The sequence below is a fragment of the Mobula birostris genome, chromosome 17, assembly GCF_030028105.1.
Source record: "Mobula birostris isolate sMobBir1 chromosome 17, sMobBir1.hap1, whole genome shotgun sequence".
NCBI classification, from domain to species: domain Eukaryota; kingdom Metazoa; phylum Chordata; class Chondrichthyes; order Myliobatiformes; family Myliobatidae; genus Mobula; species Mobula birostris.
In genome coordinates this window covers 2,488,184-2,511,970 of record NC_092386.1, presented here as the reverse complement: position 1 = coordinate 2,511,970, position 23,787 = coordinate 2,488,184, and the positions used below count along the sequence as shown (strand labels likewise).

The 23,787-nt window shown below is 42.3% G+C and overlaps 1 protein-coding gene across 5 annotated transcripts in view; it reads right to left on the bottom strand.

Moving 5' to 3' along the window:
- mctp1a (multiple C2 domains, transmembrane 1a) overlaps positions 1-23,787 on the bottom strand; it is a 559,392-nt gene that overhangs the window by 11,695 nt on the left and 523,910 nt on the right. For all 5 annotated transcript variants that reach the window (XM_072281200.1, XM_072281201.1, XM_072281204.1 and 2 more), the window contains one exon: positions 179-276. In XM_072281200.1, the coding sequence (XP_072137301.1) occupies positions 179-276 (98 nt within the window). The remainder of the gene's footprint in view (positions 1-178; positions 277-23,787) is intronic.

Genomic DNA, 23,787 nt, shown 5'->3' with positions numbered 1-23,787 from the left:
TTGAAATTACTCATTCTTTCCACTTCTGATTGGAATTTATTCCGAAGGGTTATGATGTATTTCCCTCACACCCTACTCCCTTTGTCTGTCTCCATTTTGCCCTCTGAGACCCACGATGTTCAGTTCTGTTTAACAATCATGCACGCCTGTTACTTTAAACAGATATAGTGGTACTTACCACTTGTACATCAGAATGTACTCTGGAGAGAAAGTCCAGCAGTTCATTGTTATCAATGAGATATGGATTGCGAAGTTTTTTAGTGAATTTGTGGATACCTGTGAAAAATATTAAAGAAAGGAACTCAGGCTTTTTTTTCTCAACTCTTAGGCTGTTAATATGATAAACATTCGATTGAGACTATTCATACCTGTAAAATCAGTAAAACTATCTACACAGTTAAATCATCTTACATGGTTTCTTATGCATTTTTGCATTAATGGACTGTGTCACTACCTTCTAGTTTTAACTTACCTTAAGACCATAAGGTATCGACATAGGAGCAGAATTAGGCCATTTGGTCCATTGAGTCTGCTCTGCCATTCCATCATGGCTGATTTATTAACCCTCTCAATCCCATTCTCCAGCCTTCTCCCTGTAATCTTTGATGCCCTGGCTAATCAAGAACCTATCAACCTCCACTTTAAATGTACCAAATGATCAGGTCTCCACAGCTGTCTGTGCCAGTTAATTCCACAGATTCACCACCCTCTGGCTAAATAAATTCCTCCTCATCTCTGTTCTAAATGGGTGTCCCTCTATTCTGAGCCTGTGGCCGCTGGTCCTAGACACATCACTATAAGAAACATCCCCTCTACATCTACTCTATCTAGGCCTTTCAATATTTGATAGGTTTCAGTGACATTCCCTCATTTTTTCTAAACTCCAGCCAGTACAGGCCCAGAGCTGTCAAGCAGTTGTCATACATTGACTCTTTCTTTCCAGTAATCACTCTTGTAAACCTCCTCAAATTAAGGCATAATTTGTACTTCTCCTTGGAGACGGTGACACTGGATAAAGTTCCTGTATGTGTTGCTGTGGGATCCTAATTTATTTCTTTTGCAGTTTGAAATCCTGCAGCCTGAGATCCTGGATTTTGTTTAAGAGCCAGCAGATCTGTTTGAAGCTATTGGCTTTTGCCCCTGTTTGGGATTCCTGAATGCAGGTGGGAGTCCTGAACTTGTGCTCAGCTGATTGCAATTCAGGGGAAGTCTGTGCTGTTTCTGAGCTCAGATTTCTGCAGGGAACACAAACTTCTGTAAATTACTTACTTAACTGATGCTGGGTTAATCTGCTACAAGTCTAAAGGCCTATTCAGTTTAATAGTGAAAAAGAATCTGGAGTCAATGTAATTTTGCAATTTTAAAAGTTAAATATATTGCTTTCTAATGTCTTCAAGTGTTTTATTTTTTCAGTTTTTTAAAATCACAAATGAAATATCCAAGTATATAAAAAGTTTCTAATTCAACAACAAGTGGCTTTATGGATATTTTTGTCAGCCAATGTGCTCTGTGGCCAAACTTCAGTGGCTCCCAAAGCAATTCTGGAGGGGATGGAGGGGCCTGTCAAGTTTGATGGAGAAGAACTTGCACTGAGCGAGGCCAACTATTGAGCTGCAAAACAGCTGCCTGGAAGAGGTTGCACCAAGATATCTGCTTCAGATCAAAGCTCAGGTGAGGGTAGGCAACCAGCAAACTAAACCTACTCAACAGTCAGCAGAGCATCCTGACATTCTGCAGATCTGTAATCAAGATCTCAGGCAATCAGTTGAATATTACATGACTATCAGATCCTATAATGCTTCCTTAAGAAGGAAACTAATTTGAAATTCAACTCCTTGCATTTTTTGTTTAAATGAAAGTTTTACAAAGTTGACTGTATAATGGGAAGATTCAAAATGGAAATAACTCATTGACTCACAGAAGAACAGATGATACAATGTTAAGCATCTTTTTCTCTGCTATTGAAAGCAGGTTTCCAAGCTTGAAAAATTCCTTGAGAATTCAATGCACCCCAGTACAGAGAATTAGTTTGAATTAGTGAGAGCCACGCTATTGATGGATCAGAAATGTATTGAATGGCTTGCATCTATAACACAGTGCCAACAGAATGGTAGTTTTGTAGGTCTGAAGGGGGGGGGTGGGAAACAAAAGTCCTCTGTTGGTCTTCACTGCTGCTCCTCAATTTCCCCTTACTCCACAAGCTAGCAGGCAGTAGCCCTTCATCCACTGTTTGACACCAGAACATCATGAAAGTTACAGCTAGAATTCAAGGAGGCAACCCAACTGACCAGAATTCAACCTGAACAGACATCATATTCATAAAAGGCAAGTACAGTACAAGACATGCAAGTAATGGGGAAGTTAGCCTGACCTAAAACTGGCTTCAATTTCAAACTTAAATGTTGCTGGCGGGCAAATGCCCAGCCTGTTGTTAAGTCGACCAAGAACAGCAAAGAAACAGGAACTAGATAGTAGTAATAAGATGTAAGAGCAGAATTAGGCCATTCAGCCCATCGAGTCTGTTCCACTATTCCATTATGGCTGATCCCAGATCCCACTCAACCCCATACACCTGCCTTCTCATCATATCCTTCGATACCCTGACCAATCAGGAAATGATCGACTTCCGCCCTAAATATACCCATGGACATGGCCTCCACCGCAGCTTGTGGCACAGCATTCCACAGAGATACTCTCTGGCTAAAAAAAATTCCTCCTGACTTCTGTTCTAAAGGGTTGCCCCTCAATTTTGAGGTTCCCCCTAGTTCTGGATACCCCCACCATAGGAAACAGCCTCTCCACATTCACCCAGTCTAGTCCTTTCAACATCTGATAGGTTTCAATGAGATCCCCTCGCATTCTTCTAAATTCCAGTGAGTACAGGCCCAAAGCTGCCAAACGCTTCTCATATGTTAACCCCTTCATTCCCAGAATCATCCTTGTGAACCTCCTTTGGACTCTTTCCAGTGACAGCACATCCTTTCTGAGATATGGGGACCAAAACTGTTAACAGTCCTGCCAAAGTGTTTCAGCCCGAAATGTCAACTGTACTTTTTTCTATAGACGCTGCCTGGCCTGCTGAGTTGCTTGGATTTCCAACATCAGCAGATTTTCTCGTTTGTGTTGACAATACTCTAACTTGTGCCTTATAAAGACTCAGCATTATCTCCTTGTTTTTCTATTCTATTCCCCTTGAAATCAATGCCAATATTGCATTTACCTTCTTTACCACAGACTCAACCTGTAAAGTAACCTTCTGGGAGTCTTGCACAAGGACTCCTAAGTCCCTTTGCACCTCTGATGTTTGAACCTTCTCCCCATTTAGATAATAGTCCACATTATTGCTCCTTTTACCAACACATTATCATACATTTCCCAACACTGTATTCCACCTGCCACCTTTTTGCCTATTCTTCCAATTTGTCTAAGTCCTTCTGCAATTGCATTGCATCCTTAGCACTACCTACCCCTCCACCTATTTTGGTATCATCTGCAAACTTTGCCATAAAGCCATCAATTCCATTATCTAAATCATTGACAGACAATGCAAAAAGTAGCGGTCCCCGTACTGACCCCTGAGGAGCACCACTAGTCACTGGCAGCCAACCAGAAAAGGCCCCTTTTATTCCCACTTGCTGCCTCCTGCCTGTCAGCCATTCCTCTACCCATGCCAGTATCTTTTCTGTAATGCCGTAGGATTTTATCTTATTAAGCAGCCTCATGTGTGGCATCTTATCAAATACCTTCTGAAAATCCAAGCAAAAGACATCCACAGCCTCTCCTTCGTCCATCCTGCTTGTTACTGTCACGGTCCCGACCGTTAATTCCTCTTATTCCCCTAATTCCCTTTTCCCTGTGTTCTCCTGGGCTCCTTGATTGTGGCACCTGATTCTCATCTGAACCTGCTGCATAAAAACCCCAGCTTTGCATCCACTCAATGCCAGACTGCTGCTTCAACCAGTGTGGTAATTCACGTTCCCGGCCACTTATAATGGTGTATTCTAAGTTTTACTTCAGTACCGAGGTTTACCTGTGTACTCTGTCTCTCCATGTCAAGATAAGCATTGCCTGCTGCTTGCCTTTTCATTTAATGCTCCGTGTCAAGGTAAGTGTTGCCTGCCGCCTGCTCCTGTTTACGGTTCAGCTCCAGCAATGCCCTGTGTCAAGAAAAGTTTTCCCTGCCTCCTGCTCTTCCGTTCATCTGCGCTGTTTGCCTGTGTTAACTCTGTCTCTCGGCTGCTTAGAATTGTGTATTCTAAGTTTTGTTTCCGCACTGTTGTTTCCCTGTGTTAACTGTCTCTCGGCCGCTTAGAATTGTGTGTTCTAAGTTTTTTTTCCGCGCTGTTGTTTCCCTGTGTTAACAGGAGCATTGCATGCCGCCCACCGTTCTCTCCCACCTCGCTCACTCCTTGGCTTTCCTCTGTCTAATCCTCCCCCCGCCCCCCCCCACCGGCCTTCCCTGCAACCTTTAATAAACATTCTTCTGATTACGCTACCTCCATGTCAGTGTCCTGCGTTTGGGTTCACCCATTCTCGTTGCAACAGTTACTTCCTCAAAGAACTCTAACAGCTTTGTCAGGCAAGATTTCCCTTTGCAGAAACCATGCCGACTTTGACTTATTTTATCATTAGTCTCCAAAAACCCCAAAACCTCATCCTTAATAATAGACTCCAACAGTTCCCTAGCCACTGAGGTTAGGCTAACTGGTCTATAATTTCCTTTATTTTTCCTTCCTCCCTTCTTAAAGAGTGGAGTGACATTTGCAATCTTCCATTCTTCCGGAACCATGACAGAATCAAGTGATTCTTGAAAGATCATGACCAATGCATCTGTTATCTCTTTAGCAACCTCTCTCAGGACTCTGTGATGCAGTGCAGCTCGTCTAAGTGACCTTAACTCCTTTCAGTTTGCCCAGCAGTTTTTCCTTTGTAATAGCAATGGCACTCACTCCTGCTCCCTGACACTCACGGACCTCTGGCACACTGATAGTGTCTTCCACAGTGAAGACTGATGCAAATTACTCATTAAGTTCATCTGCCTTTTTTTTGTCCCCCATTACTACCTCACCAGCATCATTTTCCAGTGGTCCAATATCAACTCACCTCCCTTTTACTCTTTATATAACCGAAAAGACTTTTGGTAGGGGAACATCGACTCAGACCATGAGGGGCCTGGGTCGGGCATTTTCATGCCTTACTAGGCGCAGATTGGAAGTCTGTGTGGGGTGCCACTCCTCGCACAGACCAGAGCAATGTGTGATTAACTGCCTTGCTCAAGGACACAAACACGCTGCCATGGCTGAGGCTCGAACTAGCAACCTTCAGATCACTAGACAAACGCCTTAACCACTTGGCCACATGCCCAACACTAATGGTATCCTGCTTTATATTATTGGCCAGTTTGCCCTTATATTTCACCTTTTCCCTTCTTATAGCTGTTTTAGTTGTCCTTTGTTGGATTTTAAAAGCTTCCCAATCATTGAATTTCCCACTCACTTTTGCTACCTTATACACCCTTTTATGCAATCCTAACTTCCCTTGTCAGCCACGGGTGCCTACCCCTGCCATTTGAGAACTTCTGTGGGACATAACTATCCTGCGCCCTGTGAACTATACTCAAAACACTTCAGCCATTTTTGCTCTGCCGTCATCCTCTCCAGTATCCTCCTCCAATCCACCTGGGCAAGCTCCTCTCTCACGCCTCTGTAGTTCCCTTTATTCCATTGCGAAACTGATACATGTGACTTATGCTTCTCCCTCTTAAATTGCTGTTTGAATTCAATCATATTATGATCACTGCCTGTTAATGGTTCCCTTACATTAAGCTCCCTAATAAGATCTGGGTTATTACATAGCACCCAAGCTAAGATAGCCTTTCCCTGAGTAGGCTCAAGCACAAGCTGCTCTAAAAAACAATCTCGTAGGCATTCAACAAATTCCCTCTCTAGCAATCTGACACCAACCTGATATTCTCAATCCCCTTGCATATTGAAGTCCACCATTACAATTGTGTCATTACCCTTATTACATGCCCTTTCCAGCTCCACATCTTGGCTACTATTTGGAGGTCTGTATATGATTCCCATAATGGTTTTTTTAACCCTTGCAATTTGATAACTCCACCCATAAAGATTCAACATTCCCTGACCCTATCTCACCTCTTTCTAAAGTTGTAGTTCCATCTCTTACCAATAGAGCTACACCACTGCCTATGCCTTCCTGCCTGTCCTTTCAATATAAACTATATCCTTTGATGTTAAGCTCCAATGGTCTGTAGCCTCCTTTCAGCCATGACTTGGTGATGTGCACAACATCTTACCTAACAATCTCCAATTGCACCACGAGTTCATCCACTTTATTCTGAACGCCATGTGCATTTAAATTCTTCACCCTTTTGAATTTTGCCTCTGTGGTACAATTTAAGTCTTTGCTCTGTCTGCATTTTATTGTCTTGTCCTTCTTTACATTCATGTTACATCCATCATCGACTTGTAAACCTGCTGGCTCATCGTCAGCTCTATCATACTGCGTCCCATCCTCCTGCCATATTAATTTAAACCACTCCCAACAGCGCTAGTAAACCTACCTGCAAGAATATTGGTCTCCTTTGGATTCCCATAGGCTAGGCTGTAGTTGGGTTGGGGTATGGAAATCTGTTATATTGGTAGTGGGTGGACAAATTAAAACCAAAATCTGAGGAGTCACCTGTTTATTTCTTGCCTGTAGTGACTGGGCAGAGTGTCATTAACTACAAGTGTGTTTTATTTTCACATGGGTAATTTAAAGCTTGCTAATTTGTATAATTAAGAAGCCTAAAACTTTCCAGTCACAATTTCAAATTAGTGAACCATCATGCAGAATAGATTACAATTTAAAATGTTAAAGACTTACACCCATTTTCACATGTCAAGTTTGATCTTCTTTTTCTTTGTACCTCAAATCATCTGAATCAAACCTTAAATTTAAATTAAGTAACTTCATGCACTCATGACAGCTACAATAACTTCAAAATTTCAGGAAGCTCACAGTCCCACTCTTAATGTTGGTGTTAAAATCTTACGAGTATTTGAATGATTATGAATGTGTAACGCTAAGACTGAATGAGGCAGGAAACTTCGGATTTTAATTTCTAGTTTTCTCAGTCAAAGTGTTTACACGCCGCAATGCTAAGCATTTCTATCATTCTGTTGTATTTCAAATATGCAGCAGCTGCAATGTATTGTATTTCACAGTTCCAGCATTGTTTCTTTCCATCTTCCTCTGTCCTTATTCATCTCCACCAGATTCATTCACCTTCACTGCACAATTTCTGATATTCAGTTCCTCCTGGTCATTAGCCAATCACAATCATTCCTATTTGTTCTGTTCACCCTCACCCCTCTCCCCTGCAATTTAAAACATGTTTAATTTTTAACTTTACCCACTTTTCTAATGATTTCCCTCTTACCTGCTGAGTATTCCAGCAGTTCATTATGAGAACTTGAGTAAAAGTTTTTTTTTCTTATTTATTTCTGCTAATGGACAACATTCAGAAACAGCCCGATTCATTCTGTTGCCTGTCAACTTTATGAAATTGTAACTAAAAATGCAGATTCCACATGAAATCATTCAGACTTTAGTAAAATTGAAGGAATATATATTAAATCAACTAAATATTTGCATGCCTTAAGCGCTATCCAATTCAGTAAAACAGTACACAATGAGCATACTGTGCTATAATATATTCACATTGTGGTACTGAAAACAGTTTGAAACAAAATGTTTACAAAACAAGCCAAATTAATTTCAGTAATATACTATATTTAACCTGACCAAAGATGAGTGAATTGAAATGCTAAATCTGTTTTTCTAACCACAAGTATTTGTCAAATAACTTTGCTGAATATTTCTATATTTTTCTATATCAATTCAGCTTGAGTTCTTAATGAAATTTACAAGCAGAATTAGTGGAACCCAATGTCAACCGAACAAACATACTCTTATATGTATTTTGCAGTACAGAATCCATCCTTTTTGATATCTAGTCACACAATCCTCTGAAACTCTGAAGTTACTGAGATGATTTTGGGGCAGTGTGCCATTTTCTAACTCAAGTATGTAGTATGCATTGAGACAAACTGTCCGATACTTATGTCTCTTGCTGGTTCTCTTTCCTTTTATTTTCAGTCTGTATATAAATTGTTAGACATCGTTTGCTGAAATCAAAGATCTCAGATCCAAGACTTGCCATATATTTTGACTACATTATAAACCTCTTGTAACCTAATACTATCTTTAACTTCTCATGTTAGTCAGAGTTGGACAGTCTTTCCTGTGGGGCTTTTATTTCTTGAGGGAACAGAAAATCTTGTAAAATTTTAATAGTTCAACTTATTAAATCTCAGAAAGGCTAAACTCTTTTGTGGATTAAATTATTATTTTTTTAAGATTAATTTTTTTTTTACTTTGGTGCAGAATTATGTAGCAGTTCTCTAAAGAGCAATGCTAGGCTTTAGTAGGCCATCTGAAGATCAAAAGCCAAAAAAGACAATGGCCTACAGAGACCTGCTCTATATAGACAGCCCAATGTGATCTGTGTCTGAAAATGATCAACTATAGAAGCTATACAATAAAACTATTTTAACTTTAGGGCACAAAAGCTCTCTCAGGCAGACTGCCCCTCATTCTCCCAGACATCGTATGTCTGAACTTAACCCAGATAATAGCTCTCGTACTGCGCATACGGTATAAATGGCAAAGTTATAGAGAATTGGAACAGTCAAGTTTAAAAATAAATACAGCAGCCTTCCAAAACATTTCACCATAATGGTTGTGTTCACCTCATCCTTAGGCTAATATCAAGTCCACTGGAGGCCTGGAAATGGCCTGTCCTGAGGCTGTGTGTGAATGTGGGGGTGGGGGGGGGGAACAAAAGGGCTTACTTTGCTGTTGTAGCTTGTGTTGTTCTGCAGAACATGATGGTCTATGTTGGTACCAGAATGTATGGTGACACTCGCCGGCTGCCCCAGCAGATCCTGGGTGTATTGGTTATTAACGCAAATTACACACGTCACTATATGTTTTGATGTACATGTGATAAATAAATTGAATCTGAATCAACTGTTACTATTATTTTCATGCTCATTTAATAGTTCCAAAAGAGAATAACTAGTTTCACTTCTATTGAAAATATTTTTGATCTTCTTCAGCATTGCAGGAAATGTAGATTATAGTATAGAATTTTCAGATAATAAATCATGCAATTTGTGGTACAACCTTAATGTCATTTAGCTCCAGAATATATGTTCTTTTAATATTTTTCTATGGTTTGAGCAAGTCTGTTCACTTGCTTCTAGATCCATTCGGACTTGGTCCTATTGCTATCTCAAGTTCAAATATTTATTGTAGATCTCTCTTTTTTTCCCAACCAAGTTTCCAATATCCCTTGAAAACCATGGCTCTCTCAAACTTTTAACCTTTCCTTTCAACATAACAGGAACATAAAGATTCTGTACCCTCAAAATTTCACCTTTAAATGACCTCCAATTCTCTATTAAAACAAATAGAAAAAAAATAAAACAAATTGTCCCAATCCACTCCTTCTAAATCCTTTCGCATCTCCTCAAAGTTAGCCTTTCTCCAATCAAAAGTCTCAACCCTGGATCCAGTCCTGTCCTTTTCCATAATTATATTAAAACTAATGGCATTGTGATCACTGGACCCGAAGTGCTCCCCAACACAAACCTCCGTCACCTGGCCTATCTCATTCCCTAACAGGAGATCCAACACTGCCACTTCTCTAGTTGGTACCTCTAGGTATTGCTCCAAAAAACTATCTTGCACACATTTGACAAACTCCAAACCATCCAGCCCTTTTACAGAATGGGCTTCCCAGTCTGTGTGGAAAATTAAAATCTCCCACAATCACCACCTTGTGCTTACTACAAATATCTGCTATCTGCTTACAAATTTGCTCCTCCAGTTCTCAGTCCCCCATTAGGTGGTCTATCATACACCCCTATAAGCGTTACAACACCTTTCCCATTCCTCAATTCCACCCAAATAGTCTCCCTAGACGAGTCCACTAATCTATCCTGCCAGAGCACTGCTGTTATATTTTCTCTGACAAGCAATGCAACACCTCCCCCTCTTGCCCCTCCTATTCTATCCCACCTGAAGCAACGAAATCCTGAAATATTTAGTTGCCAATCACACCCCTCCTGCAACCACGTTTCACTAATAGCTACAACATCATATTTCCAGGTATCAATCCATGCTCTAAGCTCATCCACCTTTCTTACAATGCTCCTAGCATTAAAATAAATGCATTTAAGAAACTCTCCACCTCCTACTCTCTGTTTATCCTTAATGGAACAAACAACTTTGTTATCATTTTCTTCCTTGTCCCCTACATCTTTGGTCTGAGTGCTCCTCATCTCTGTCACCTGCCTATCCTCCCTCGCACACCGCCTACCTGCCTTCTCCATTTGTGAACCAACCTCCCCTCTCCTTGTCTCCTTAATTTGATTCCCTCCCCCCAACCATTCTGATTTAAAGTCACCTCAGTAGCCCTCGCAAATCTCCCCGCCAGGATATTGGTCCCCCTAGGATTCAAGTGCAACCCGTCCTTTTTGTACAGGTCACGCCTGCGCCAATAGAGGTCCCAATGATCCAAAAACTTGAATCCCTGCCCCCTGCTCCAAACCCTCAGCCATGCATTTATCCTACATCTCATTGCATTCCTAATCTCACTGTCGCGCGGCCCAGGCAGTAATCCCGAGATTACTACCTTTGTGGTCCTTTTACTCAACTCCCTTCCTAACTCCCTATATTCTTCTTTCAGGACCTCTCCCCTTTTCCAACCTATGTCATTGGTACCTATATAGAAACATAGAAAATAGGTGCAGGAGTAGGCCATTCGGCCCTTCGAGCCTGCACCGCCATTTATTATGATCATGGCTGATCATCCAACTCAGAACACCGCCCCAGCCTTCCCTCCATACCCCCTGACCCCCGTAGCCACAAGGGCCATATCTAACTCCCTCTTAAATATAGCCAATGAACTGGCCTCAACTGTTTCCTGTGGCAGAGAATTCCACAGATTCACCACTCTCTGTGTGAAGAAGTTTTTCCTAATCTCGGTCCTAAAAGGCTTCCCCTCTATCCTCAAACTGTGACCCCTCGTTCTGGACTTCCCCAACATCGGGAACAATCTTCCTGCAACTAGCCTGTCCAATCCCTTTAGGATCTTATACGTTTCAATCAGATCCCCCCTCAATCTTCTAAATTCCAACGAGTACAAGCCCAGTTCATCCAGTCTTTCTTCATATGAAAGTCCTGCCATCCCAGGAATCAATCTGGTGAACCTTCTCTGTACTCCCTCTATGGCAAGGATGTCTTTCCTCAGATTAGGGGACCAAAACTGCACACAATACTCCAGGTGTGGTCTCACCAAGGCCTTGTACAACTGCAGTAGTACCTCCCTGCTCCTGTACTCAAATCCTCTCGCTATAAATGCCAGCATACCATTCGCCTTTTTCACCGCCTGCTGTACCTGCATGCCCACTTTCAATGACTGGTGTATAATGACACCCAGGTCTCGTTGCACCTCCCCTTTTCCTAATCGGCCACCATTCAGATAATAATCTGTTTTCCTATTTTTGCCACCAAAGTGGATAACTTCACATTTATCCACATTAAATTGCATCTGCCATGAATTTGCCCACTCACCCAACCTATCCAAGTCACCCTGCATCCTCTTAGCATCCTCCTCACAGCTAACACTGCCACCCAGCTTCATGTCATCCGCAAACTTGGAGATGCTGCATTTAATTCCCTCATCCAAGTCATTAATATATATTGTAAACAACTGGGGTCCCAGCACTGAGCCTTGCGGTACCCCACTAGTCACCGCCTGCCATTCTGAAAAGGTCCTGTTTATTCCCACTCTTTGCTTCCTGTCTGCTAACCAACTCTCCACCCACACCAATACCTTACCCCCAATACCGTGTGCTTTAAGTTTGCACACTAATCTCCTGTGTGGGACCTTGTCAAAAGCCTTCTGAAAATCCAAATATACCACATCCACTGGTTCTCCCCCATCCACTCTACTAGTTATATCCTCAAAAAATTCTATGAGATTCGTCAGACATGACTTTCCCTTCACAAATCCATGCTGACTTTGTCCAATCATTTCACCGCTTTCCAAATGTGCTGTTATCACATCCTTGATAACTGACTTCAGCAGTTTCCCCACCACCGACGTTAGGCTAACCGGTCTATAATTTCCCAGTTTCTCTCTCCCTCCTTTTTTAAAAAGTGGAGTTACATTAGCCACCCTCCAATCCTCAGGAACTAGTCCAGAATCTAACGAGTTTCAAAAAATTATCACTAATGCATCCACTATTTCTTTGGCTACTTCCTTAAGCACCCTGGGATGCAGACCATCTGGCCCTGGGGATTTATCTGCCTTCAATCCCTTCAATTTACCTAACACCACTTCCCTACTAACATGTATTTCGCTCAGTTCCTCCATCTCACTGGACCCTCTGTCCCCTACTATTTCTGGAAGATTATTTATGTCCTCCTTAGTGAAGACAGAACCAAAGTAATTATTCAATTGGTCTGCCATCTCCTTGCTCCCCATAATCAATTCACCTGTTTCTGTCTGCAGGGGACCTACATTTGTCTTTACCAGTCTTTTCCTTTTTACATATCTATAAAAGCTTTTACAGTCCGTTTTTATGTTGCCTGCCAGTTTTCTCTCATAATCTTTTTTCCCCTTCCTAATTAAGCCCTTTGTCCTCCTCTGCTGAACTCTGAATTTCTCCCAGTCCTCAGGTGTGCCACTTTCTCTGGCTAATTTGTATGCTTCTTCTTTGGAATTGATACTATCCCTAATTTCTCTTGTCAGCCACGGGTGCACTACCTTCCTTGATTTATTCTTTTGCCAAGCTGGGATGAACATTTGTTGCAGTTCATCCATGCAACCTTTAAATGCTTGCCATTGCATATCCACCGTCAATCCTTTAAGTGTCATTTGCCAGTCTATCTTAGCTAATTCACGTCTCATACCTTCAAAGTTACCCCTCTTTAAGTTCAGAACCTTTGTTTCTGAATTAACTATGTCACTCTCCATCTTAATGAAGAATTCCACCATATTATGGTCACTCTTACCCAAGGGGCCTCTCACGACAAGATTGCTAATTAACCCTTCCTCATTGCTCAAAACCCAGTCCAGAATAGCCTGCTCTCTATGTACCATGACCTCTGGCTCCACTCCCTCCCACTTCAGGATCTCTTAGACGCAATCAGAAACATCCCGGACCCTGGCACCAGGGAGGCAAACTACCATCCGGGTCTCTGGACTGTGTCCACAGAATCATCTATCTGACCCCCCCTAACTATCGAGTCCCCTATTACTACTGCCCTCCTCTTCCTTTCCCTACCCTTCTGAGCTACAGGGCCGGACTCTGTGCCGGAGGCACGGCCATTGTTGCTTTCTCCAAGTAGGCTGTCCCCCCCAACAGTACTCAAACAAGAGTACTTATTGTCAAATATCATCAAATATTTCATCAACAGTGTGTCGGATTGGAGGATGGTGTGTAGCGGTCTGCCTCAGGGATCTGTACTGGGTCCAATGTTGGTTGTCATATCTATTAATGATCTCAATGATGGGGTGGTAAATTGGATTAGTAAGTATGCAGATGATACTAAGATAGGTGGCGTTGTGGATAATGAAGTAGGTTTTCAAAGCTTGCAGAGAGATTTAGGCCAGTTAGAAGAGTGGGCTGAAAGATGGCAGATGGAGTTTAATGCTGATAAATGTGAGGTGCTACATGTTGGTAGGACTAATCAAAATAGGACATACATGGTAAATGGTAGGGCATTGAAGAATGCTGTAGAACAGAGGGATCTAGGAATAATGGTGCATAGTTCCCTGAAGATGGAATCTCATGTGGATAGGGTGGTGAAGAAAGCTTTTGGTATGCTGGCCTTTATTAATCAGAGCATTGAGTATAGGAGTTGGGATGTAATGTTGAAATTGTGTAAGGCATTGGTAAGGCCAAATTTGGAGTATTGTGTACAGTTCTGGTCACCGAATTATAGGAAAGATGTCAATAAAATTGAGAGAGTACAGAGGAGGTTTACTAAAATGTTACCTGGGTTTCACCTCCTAAGTTACAGAGAAAGGTTGAACAAGTTAGGTCTTTATTCTTTGGAGCTTAGAAGATTGAGGGGGGGCTTGATAGAGGTGTTTAAAACTATGAGGGGGATTGACAGAGTTGACGTGGATAGGCTTTTTCCATTGAGAATGGGGGAGATTCAAACAAGAGGACATGAGAGTTAAAGGGCAAAAGTTTAGGGGTAACACGAGGGGGAACTTCTTTACTCAGAGAGTGGTAGCTGTGTGGAACGAGCTTCCAGCAGAACTGGTTGAGGCAGGTTTGATGTTGTCGTTTAATGTTAAATTGGATAGATATATGGACAGGAAAGGAATGGAGGGTTATGGGCTGAGTGCAGGTTGGTGGGATTAGGTGAGAGTAAGAGTTTGGCACGGACTAGAAGGGCTGAGATGGCCTGTTTCTGTGCTGTAATGGTTATATATTTGGTCATTGCCTAGATATATCATTATCATTATAATGTGCCGAATTGTATGACGTGCATGATCATCTAAATGTAAAATGAGTTATCAAACATAAGGACACAGACACAAGACACTTTGCAGATTCTGGATATCAAGAGCAACACACAGAATTTTGGAGGAACTGAGCAGGTCAGGCAGCATCTATGGAGAAGAATGAACAGCTGAGAGTTGGGGGTGGCATGGTAGCACAGTAATTACCACAATGCTTACAGTACCAGTGATTCTGGTTCAATTTCCACTGCTGCCTGTAAAGAGTTTGTCTGCATGGGGTTTCTCCCACAGCCCAAAGATGTACTGGTTGGTAAATTAATAGGTCATTGTAAATTGTCTTGTGATTAGGGCAGGATTAAATTAAGGGATTGCTGGAAGGGGTGGAAGGGCCTACTCCACGCAGTATCTCAATAAAATGAAATAAATAAAATAGACATTTCAGTCTGAAACACTTCATCAGGACTGGAAAGGAAGGAGGAAGATGCCGGAATAAAAAGGTGGGGGGAGGGGGGGAGGAAGACAAGCTAGACAATGATAGGTGACAGGTGAAGCCAGGTGCGTGGGGAACATAAGGATCATTTTTTCCTTGGTCCCCCAATGTGTTTCTAGTAACTGCGTCTAACTATACAGTAGCTTTCCATGAGAATGAAAAGCAATGAAAGATATTTCTGCTCTATTTGTATCATCAATTGTAAAGCTGACAGAAAATACCTGCACTGGGTCCACCAAGCAAAATAATTCACTTACTGAAATAGCTCTATGCAAAACATACACCTGTCAGGAGCACTTAATTTTAGTCCTTTGCATCAATATTAATTTACTCAGCGACCAGAAAATGAACAATTTGTAAAAGGTAATGAGTCCAATTACCATTCTTTCCCTGTGATAGCTATTAACAGTTCCTGAGAATCATTGCAGATTCTGCATTTAATTTCCTGATCAAAGCTTGTACAGTCCTGTTTCTTCTACACATCCCCATTTTTGCTTTCCTCCTGGTGTGTAACTTTAATTTCAGACTGTAATTGTAACAAAGAAAAGCACATGATAAGACAAATCTCACCTCAAATTGATTTACTATTAAAAGATAAGGAAAGTTACATTTTTACTTAACTGCAGAGCCAGTCAGCAGTGGACAGAAGTTGCTTCTTATAACTACATGCAAACCCTACCTAGTGAAATATTATGACAATGTGTTTTCTATACAGTTTGATGAACCTCTGCCTAATTTTTCAATGTATCAAAGTTATTGTAAAATATTTGAATAATTAATCAGTCTGCAGTAATTATTGCTGGGACTGGAGGAACAGATTTAGAAGGAAAGATTGAATAGTTTAGAACTTTATTCCCTAGAATGTAGAAGATTGAAGGGAGAATTGATAGAGATATACAAAATTATGACTGGTATAGATAGGACAAATGCAAACAGGTCTTCTCCTCTAAAGTAGAGTGGGACTACAACCAAGTTCATTAGTTCAGGGTGAAGGGTGAAATGTTTAAGGGAAATATGAGGGAAAGCATTTTCACTCAGAGGGTGGTGAGTGTGGAACGAGCTGCTGGCACAAGTGGTGGAAGCAGGTTCGATTTCAACACTTAAGAGAAGTTTGGCTAGGTACGAGGATGGTCAGGGTATGAAGGGCTACGGTCCAAGTGCCGGTCAATGGGAGCAGGCAGTTTAAATGTATTTAGCAGGAGTGGATGCGCTAAAGGACATGCTTCTGTGCTGTACTTTTCAATGACTATGTTTGAATGGTTTTAGAGTTTTCTATTGTCCCAAATAATTTTATCATTGTGATAAATCATTAAAACATAGGTATAGTAAATTCATCATCATTCATCATTATCTGCTGTGTTGTATGACGAGGCCGATCATGGTCTTCCATCTGTCCTTAATGTGACAAGTAGTGAGGGATTGTTGCCCATGAGGGAGACCCCCTCCTCCCCACACCAAGGCCCTCACTCTCCTCCCCATACATGTCCATAATTGTTCTTGGCAAATTTTTCTATACAAGTAGTTTGCCACTGCCGCCTTCTGGGCAGTGTCTTTACAAGACAGGTGACCCCAGCTATTATCAATACTCTTCAGAGATTGCCTGCCTGGCATCTGTGTTCACATATCCAGGATTTGTGATATGCACCAGCTGCTCATACGACCATCCACCACCTGCTCCCATGGTTTCACGTGACACTGAAGGGGCAGGGGTGCTAAGCAGGTACTACAGCTTGCCCAAGGATGATGAGCAGCCTAGCAGAAAGAAGGAGTGCCTTACACCTCCATCCTGCCACCCCTACAGGAAATTACTCTATCTAATAATTCATTCCTTCTGGATAGTGTACCTGCCTAACATTTAGTTTAAAATGGAAAAGGCTGAGGATTGAATTATCCGAGGAAGAATAAATTGCTATTATTTATTTCCAGAGTTGCACACTATAATATGTTTGGGAAAGTTATCAGAGGTTGTCTAATGCACATTTTCTCCCATTGTAGAAAATATATGCTTGACACAGCTTCAGATTATTGAGAAAGCAAATTGTTCATGGGGATTAATTTGTTTTTACCAATAGAAAGTAATTTGGATCAAACTGTTGTCATAGAAGCACATGGATGTGGGGCTTCTTCTGCGGCATGTTCTGCTTATGCAGTGAATTCCATAATTGAGCCATAGGTTAATTGGTGTACTCATTTATTTGGAACAACTCTTAAACAACAAAAATAAAATTCAGAAAATTGCCAGGATTCCCTTTGATGATTTGGGACACTATGTCATTTAGCTGGGATAGGAGACTGTTGCTGAATAGTTCCTAACTAGTGTCAGATGTGTGCACATTCATGGCCGTTAGATACTACACTGTGCTTCAAGTGAACGGTTTTAAATTGCATTAGTTGTGTGTGTATTTGTGTTCAAAAAGCAGTGATTTTTGTCACTGATAGTTAGCAAGAGATAAGCAGTAAGGCAATTCAGAACGGTTTTGCTCACTGCAGTTTCAAGCATTCAGGCTTGGAGATGTCAGAAACAGCGGAGAGTGAAAATGAAATACTTCAACAAGTTAGGAATTTTTTTAAAATGTTAGGAATTACAAAGGTATCAAAGATCATCTTGAATGTTAAAATGAAATGAAGACTTGGAGGATGCAATCATCTAAAGAATTGTATGAGGACAGTCCATTATCCACACTAGGTGTCTACTTTGGTTTAGTTCATTTACAGTCAATCAAAAGAACACAAACATGAATTCATCAATCAATAACTATTAGGAACCAATACACAGTTTTATAGTACTGTAGAGTTATTGGTAGTGTTCTCATTTGTTATTCAGTTAAATGATAATTTGTCTTTTTTATATCGTACAAATATTTCCATGAAACTTTGGATCATGTCAGCTGCTGAAATGGGCCAAAATGTATTGGTCCTGATGTGTCCTGTTAACCGGAATCCGCTGGGTTTAGAATAGGGCCTGAATGGTACAGGACATGTGCAGAGAAAGAAGAGTTCAGAATTATATTAACTGGTTTGCAATGCCTTCCTGGGGCATATTGAGCCATGAAAACAAGACTACTGGGTGTCTATGACAGCAGACCTGTCAGTAAGCTCATTGGTCCAGCCCGAAGTGAGGTGGCATTGGTACTCCGCCAATGATGATGCAGCGTCATAAGCAATTGTTATACTGATCCTTACCTCAGTTTAATTAACAACAGAATCAATGTCTTAAATGAACAGAACCCTGGGGAAATAAACACACATCAAGATGTAAACAAACCTTGCACAATGATGATTAAAGATTAGTTTTATTTGTCACATGTACATCGAAAGACTCAGTGAAATGCACTTGCTGGGAGGCAGCCTGCAAGAATCGCCATGCTTCCAGAATGCCCTCCAACATATTATGCGTTGAACTCACTAACCCTAACGGTATGTCATTGGATGTGGGAGGGAACAGGAGTACAGAACATTGAACAGTACAGCACTGGAACAAGACTTCCGGCCACAACGTTGTGCAACAATCAGATAAGAAGCTCTTACTTTCAATGCATGCCCTTTGGTATGAAACATTTTGAGCCCGAGAAACAGATACTCCCTGTCCACTCTATCTATGTTTCTTATAATCTTGTATCAGATCTCCCCTCATCCTCCTGCGCTCCAAAGAAAATGTTACCCAGCCTCTCATGATAGCACATGCCCTCTAAACCAGGCAGCACCCTCTCCAAAAGACTCAACATCCTTCCTAGAGTGGGGCAACCAGAACTCTATGTAATACTCCAGATGTGAACTAACCAGAATTTTATAAAGTTGCAACATAACCTCTTCACTTTTGAACTGAACCCCTCAACCAATAAAAGCAAGCATTCCATAAGCCTTGGCCACTTAATCAAGGAGTGATGAAGTTGGATCCCAGCATCTCTGCTCAGCAACACTGTTAAGGATCTTGCCCTTAACAGTGTACTGTCTCCTTACATCTGCCCTACCGAGGTGCAACACCTCATGTTTATCTTGGTTAATAGTGTACGGGGTTTTTTTTGGTGTGTGTTAAATTTAAAATGGCTTCTTTGTTATGTTATACTTGGGAATGCTTCTTTGTTATGTTAAATGCTGAGAAAGTCTCTAGCTAGACATTTGCTTGGGTTACTACAGACAGCAGGGTGCTATTAGCCAATGGGTATTCATGTTATCGTTTTTTCGGGTGATAATGCTGTCTCATATGACTGGGAACGGGGGTTTTGGCGGGGAGTCGGAGGAGAGGCGGGGAGGATGGTGGACGGGATTTTTGGTGGGGAGTCGGAGGAGAGACGGGGAGGACGGCGGACGGGGCTTTTGGCGGGGAGTCGGAGGAGAGACGGGGAGGACGGCGGAGAGACGGGGAGTCGGAGGAGAGATGGGGAGGACGGCGGACGTGCGGAGAGGCTCCGGTCGATCACTCCGGGTGGTCCCAAGCCGTGAGTCGACAGAATCCGGGTGGTCATCAGGAATTTATTGAGCTCCAACGGTTGTGCACAAAGAACTTGGACTTTGATCAGTCTGGCGCCTATTTTTTCCATTACTTCCTTTTCTGTATTGACTTTATATTAATTTCATAGATGTACTTGGTAAGACGTACTGTGTGTGCGCCGGCTGATGATTGATGTTTGGGATTGATTCGGGCAGCAGTGGTGCAGCGACCGACTCAGTGGGAAGCGTTCAGGCAGGTGCTGGGCGTGATTTCCCCTAGACATATACAAGCCAAGATAACTGAGCGTTACAATAGATAATAGAGCTTTGACCAGTGGCCAATACGGACATCGGAAGTTTAGAGAGGAGGGGACTTCAATCAGGTCCACCATCCAAGGTTAAAAGGCAGGAGCGGTTCACAGCAGCATTATAGAGCTTTGACCAGTGGCCAGTCGGCATTTGGGATTAATTAGTAAGAGCGAATTAAAGGAAAGTAGGGGCAAGCGCAGCTGCCATCCTTGGGGTGGATATAGTCAGACGGTTCAGTCAGAGAAAGCAAAGCTCAAGTTTTTTTCCTTCTCTTCTTTATATCTGCTTAGTTTGGTAGTGCACAGTGCAATGCTCCTCTTGCGGGATGTGAGAAGCCTGGGAGACCTCCAGTGTCCCTGACAACTACAACTGCGAGAAGTACATCCAGTTATAGTTTCTAACAAACCCCGTCAAAGAGTTAGAGCTAGAAATGGATGAACTGTGGATCATCCAGGAGGCTAAAGGGGTGATAAGTAGAGCATTTAGAGAGGTAGTTATACCCAAGGAGCAGGACACGGGAAACTGGACGATGGTCAGGAAGGGGAAAGAGTTTAAGGAGGTAGTGCAGAGTACCCCTGTGGCCACTCCCCTCAACAACAGGTTTATCACTTTGGATATTGTCGGGAGATGGGGTGGAAATGACCTAACAGAGAAAAGTCACAGTGGTCAGGTCCCTGGCACTGAGTCTGTCTCTGTGACTCAGGAAAGGGGAAGAAGAGGCACACTGCAGCGATAGGGAACTCGTTCGTTAGGGGAAAGGACAGGAGGTCTGTGGACAAGAACAAAATTCCCGGATGCTATATCTGCAATATCGCAGATCGAGTCCTCAGCTTTTTTAAGTGGGTTGGTGAACAGCCAGAAGTCATGGTTCATACTGGCACCAATGACACGGGTAGAACAAGTGATGAGGTTCTGCATAGCGAGTTCAGGGTGTTAGGTGCTAAGTTAAAGGGCGGGACGTCCAGGGTTGTGATTTCAGGATTGCTACCCATGCCGTGTGCTAGGGAGGCTAGAACTAGGAAGATTATCCAATTTAATACGTGGTCAAGGAGTTGGTGTAGGAGGGAGGGCATAAGATTTTTGGATCATTGGGCTCTCTTCCAGGGAAGTGGGACCTGTACAGAATAGCGGGAAGGTTTGTTAATGCTGCATGATGGGGTTTAAACTAGAGTTGCAGTGGAATGGGAACCAGAATGCCAGAACAATTAGTGGAGAGGTTGTAGAGGCAGATGTTGGTAAGACCTCAGACAAAGTTAGGAATTACAATGTTGAGTATGGTGTGACAAAATCGCAAAGGGGAATACAGGACTGAAAGTGTTGTATCTGAATCCGTGCAGTACATAGAATAAGGTAGATAACCTTGCAGCACAGTTGCAGATTGGCAGGGTTGATGTAGGCGTCACTGAATCATGGCTGAAAGATTATAGCTGGGAGCTTAATGTCCAAGGACATACATTGTATTGAAAGGACAAGCAGGAAGACAGAGGGGGCGTTGTTGCTCTGTGGTTAAAAATGAAATCAACTCATTAAATAGAGAAGACATAGGGTCAGAAAGTATTGAGTCATTGTGTATATTTCTAAGGAACTGCAAAGATAAAAAGACCCTGATGGGAGATCCGAACCTACCCATCTACATTTTCATCCTGGTCATGTATATATACGGTATCAAAAAAACAGCAGAGTACCCAGTACAGGTACCTGCAGAACACCACTAATTACAGACCTCCAACTCGAATAAGCTTCTTCAGCCATTGTCCTCTGTCCGCTGTGCCCAAGCCAATTTTGAATCCGAGCAGACCATTTGCTGCAGATCCCATGCATCTTAATGCAGCCGGAGAAACCACACATGGTCACAGGGAGAGCTTACAATCTCCTTACAGACATTGGTGGGAAGTGAACCCAAATCAGTGGTGGCTGTTGCTGTAAAGCATTGTGATAACCGTTACATAACCGTGCTGCTCTGCATTTCCCTAAATGGGATTCCATGTGTACCCACTCCCAAAACCCCTTTTACAAAACAATGTTTCCTCATATTTAACTTAAAATACTCTGCAGATGCTGGGGTCAAAGCAACACTCACAATACGCTGAAGGAACTCAGCAGGTCGGGCAGCATTCGTGGGAAAGATCGGTCGACGTTTCGGGCCGGAACCCTTCGTCAGGACTAGTCCCTCCCCCTCCCTTCCTCTATCCCTATATTTCCCTCTCCCTCCCTTCCCCTATCCCTATTTCACTCTACCCCCTCCCCCAGCTGCCTATCACCTCCTTCTACTACCCATTGTGTTTTCCCCTATTCCTTCTTCACCTTTCCTGCCTATCACCCCCCTGCTTCCCCTCCCCCGCCCCTTTATCTTTCCCCTTACTGATTTTTCACCTGGAACCTACCAGCCTTCTCCTTCCCACCCTCCCCCCACCTTCTTTATAGGCCCTCTGCCCCTTCCCTCTTCAGTCCTGACAAAGGGTTCCTGCCCGAAACGTCGACTCATCGTTTCCATGGATGCTGCCCGGTCTGCTGAGTTCCTCCAGCGTGTTGTGGGTGCCACATATTTAACTTTCCTCATGCTTAGCACACAATCATGAAATATTAGCTTCCCCATACCTAATCATTCCTTTTGCCAAAAACAATTGGAGTATAATGGCCTCGAGACACTCCGTGAATACTCCACCTGAAATGCACATTCTTTAAAGGGTAGAGATGATTTTTCGGAAGCAGGGTACCTTGATTGTGGGAGGCAACAAGGTTAGAAGCCTAGTGATTTACCATCTGTAGTGCTATTCTGATGCCTTTGAACTGTTGTTGTTTAGGAGGTTTCACACCGTCACAACCTCCAACACAGACCCAAACTGATAACCTCGTCTCTATGTTTCTTTCCTGCAGACGTGCAGGAGCAAGAGGAAGAAGTTATTGTTAATGAGGAGAATGGAAGACAACACTAACACATGATCTCTTGATGATGTCAGACTAAAACTGTTTTACTGATACCTGTTTTAGAGAGCCCTTAATAAGGGCAAAAGCCCATCCTGCACCCAGCCTATCAAGCCCTCGTAAGAATGTGCTTCAATGGGATCCCTCACTATTCTAAGCCCTGGATCAGGGTTTTCAAATCTTTTTTATGCCATGGATCCCTACCATTAACCGAGAGGTCTGTGGACCCCATGATGGAAACTCCTGCTGTAGGTAATACAGGTTCAATATTCTCAAATCTCTTTTCCTGTCATTGCTGGAATCAGTCCAGTGAATCTTCACTACATTCCTTCTATATAGTATAAGTATATCCTTTTTTTAATTTAAGTTGACTAAATCTGTACACGATGTCCCAGGCACAGGTACGGCATATAATTGTAGTAAGACTACTTTACCCCTGTACTCAAATCCTTTTATAATAAAGGCCAACATATTATTTGCCTTTCTAATTAACAATCTCTAATTGCCCTTGAATTGAAGAGCAAGAACCAGGTGGGCTTTTAACCAGAATCCACTAATTACTGACACTAGTTTTTTATGATTCTAGATTTCTTTTAATTAGACTAATTTTAAATTCCCTAGCTGCCCTGATGCAATTCCATAAAACTATAAGACTCAGGAGGAGAATTAGGCTATTCGGCCCATCAAGTTTTTTCAAATGTGTTGAAAATAAAAGAGAAATGAGAGTGGATATTGGACCGCTAGAAAATGAGGCAGGAGAAATAATAACAGGGGACAAGGAGATGGTAGATGAACTAAATGAGTATTTTGCATCAGTCTTCACTGTGGAAGACACTAGCAGTGTGCCAGATGTTGTAGTGTGTGAAGGAAGAGAAGTGAGTGCAGTTACTATTACAAGGGAGAAGGTGCTCAAAAAGCTGAAAGACATAAAGGTACATAGGTCACCCAGACCATTTGAACTGCACCCTAGGGCTCTGAAAGAGGTGACGTTAGAGATTGTGGTGGTATTAGAAAT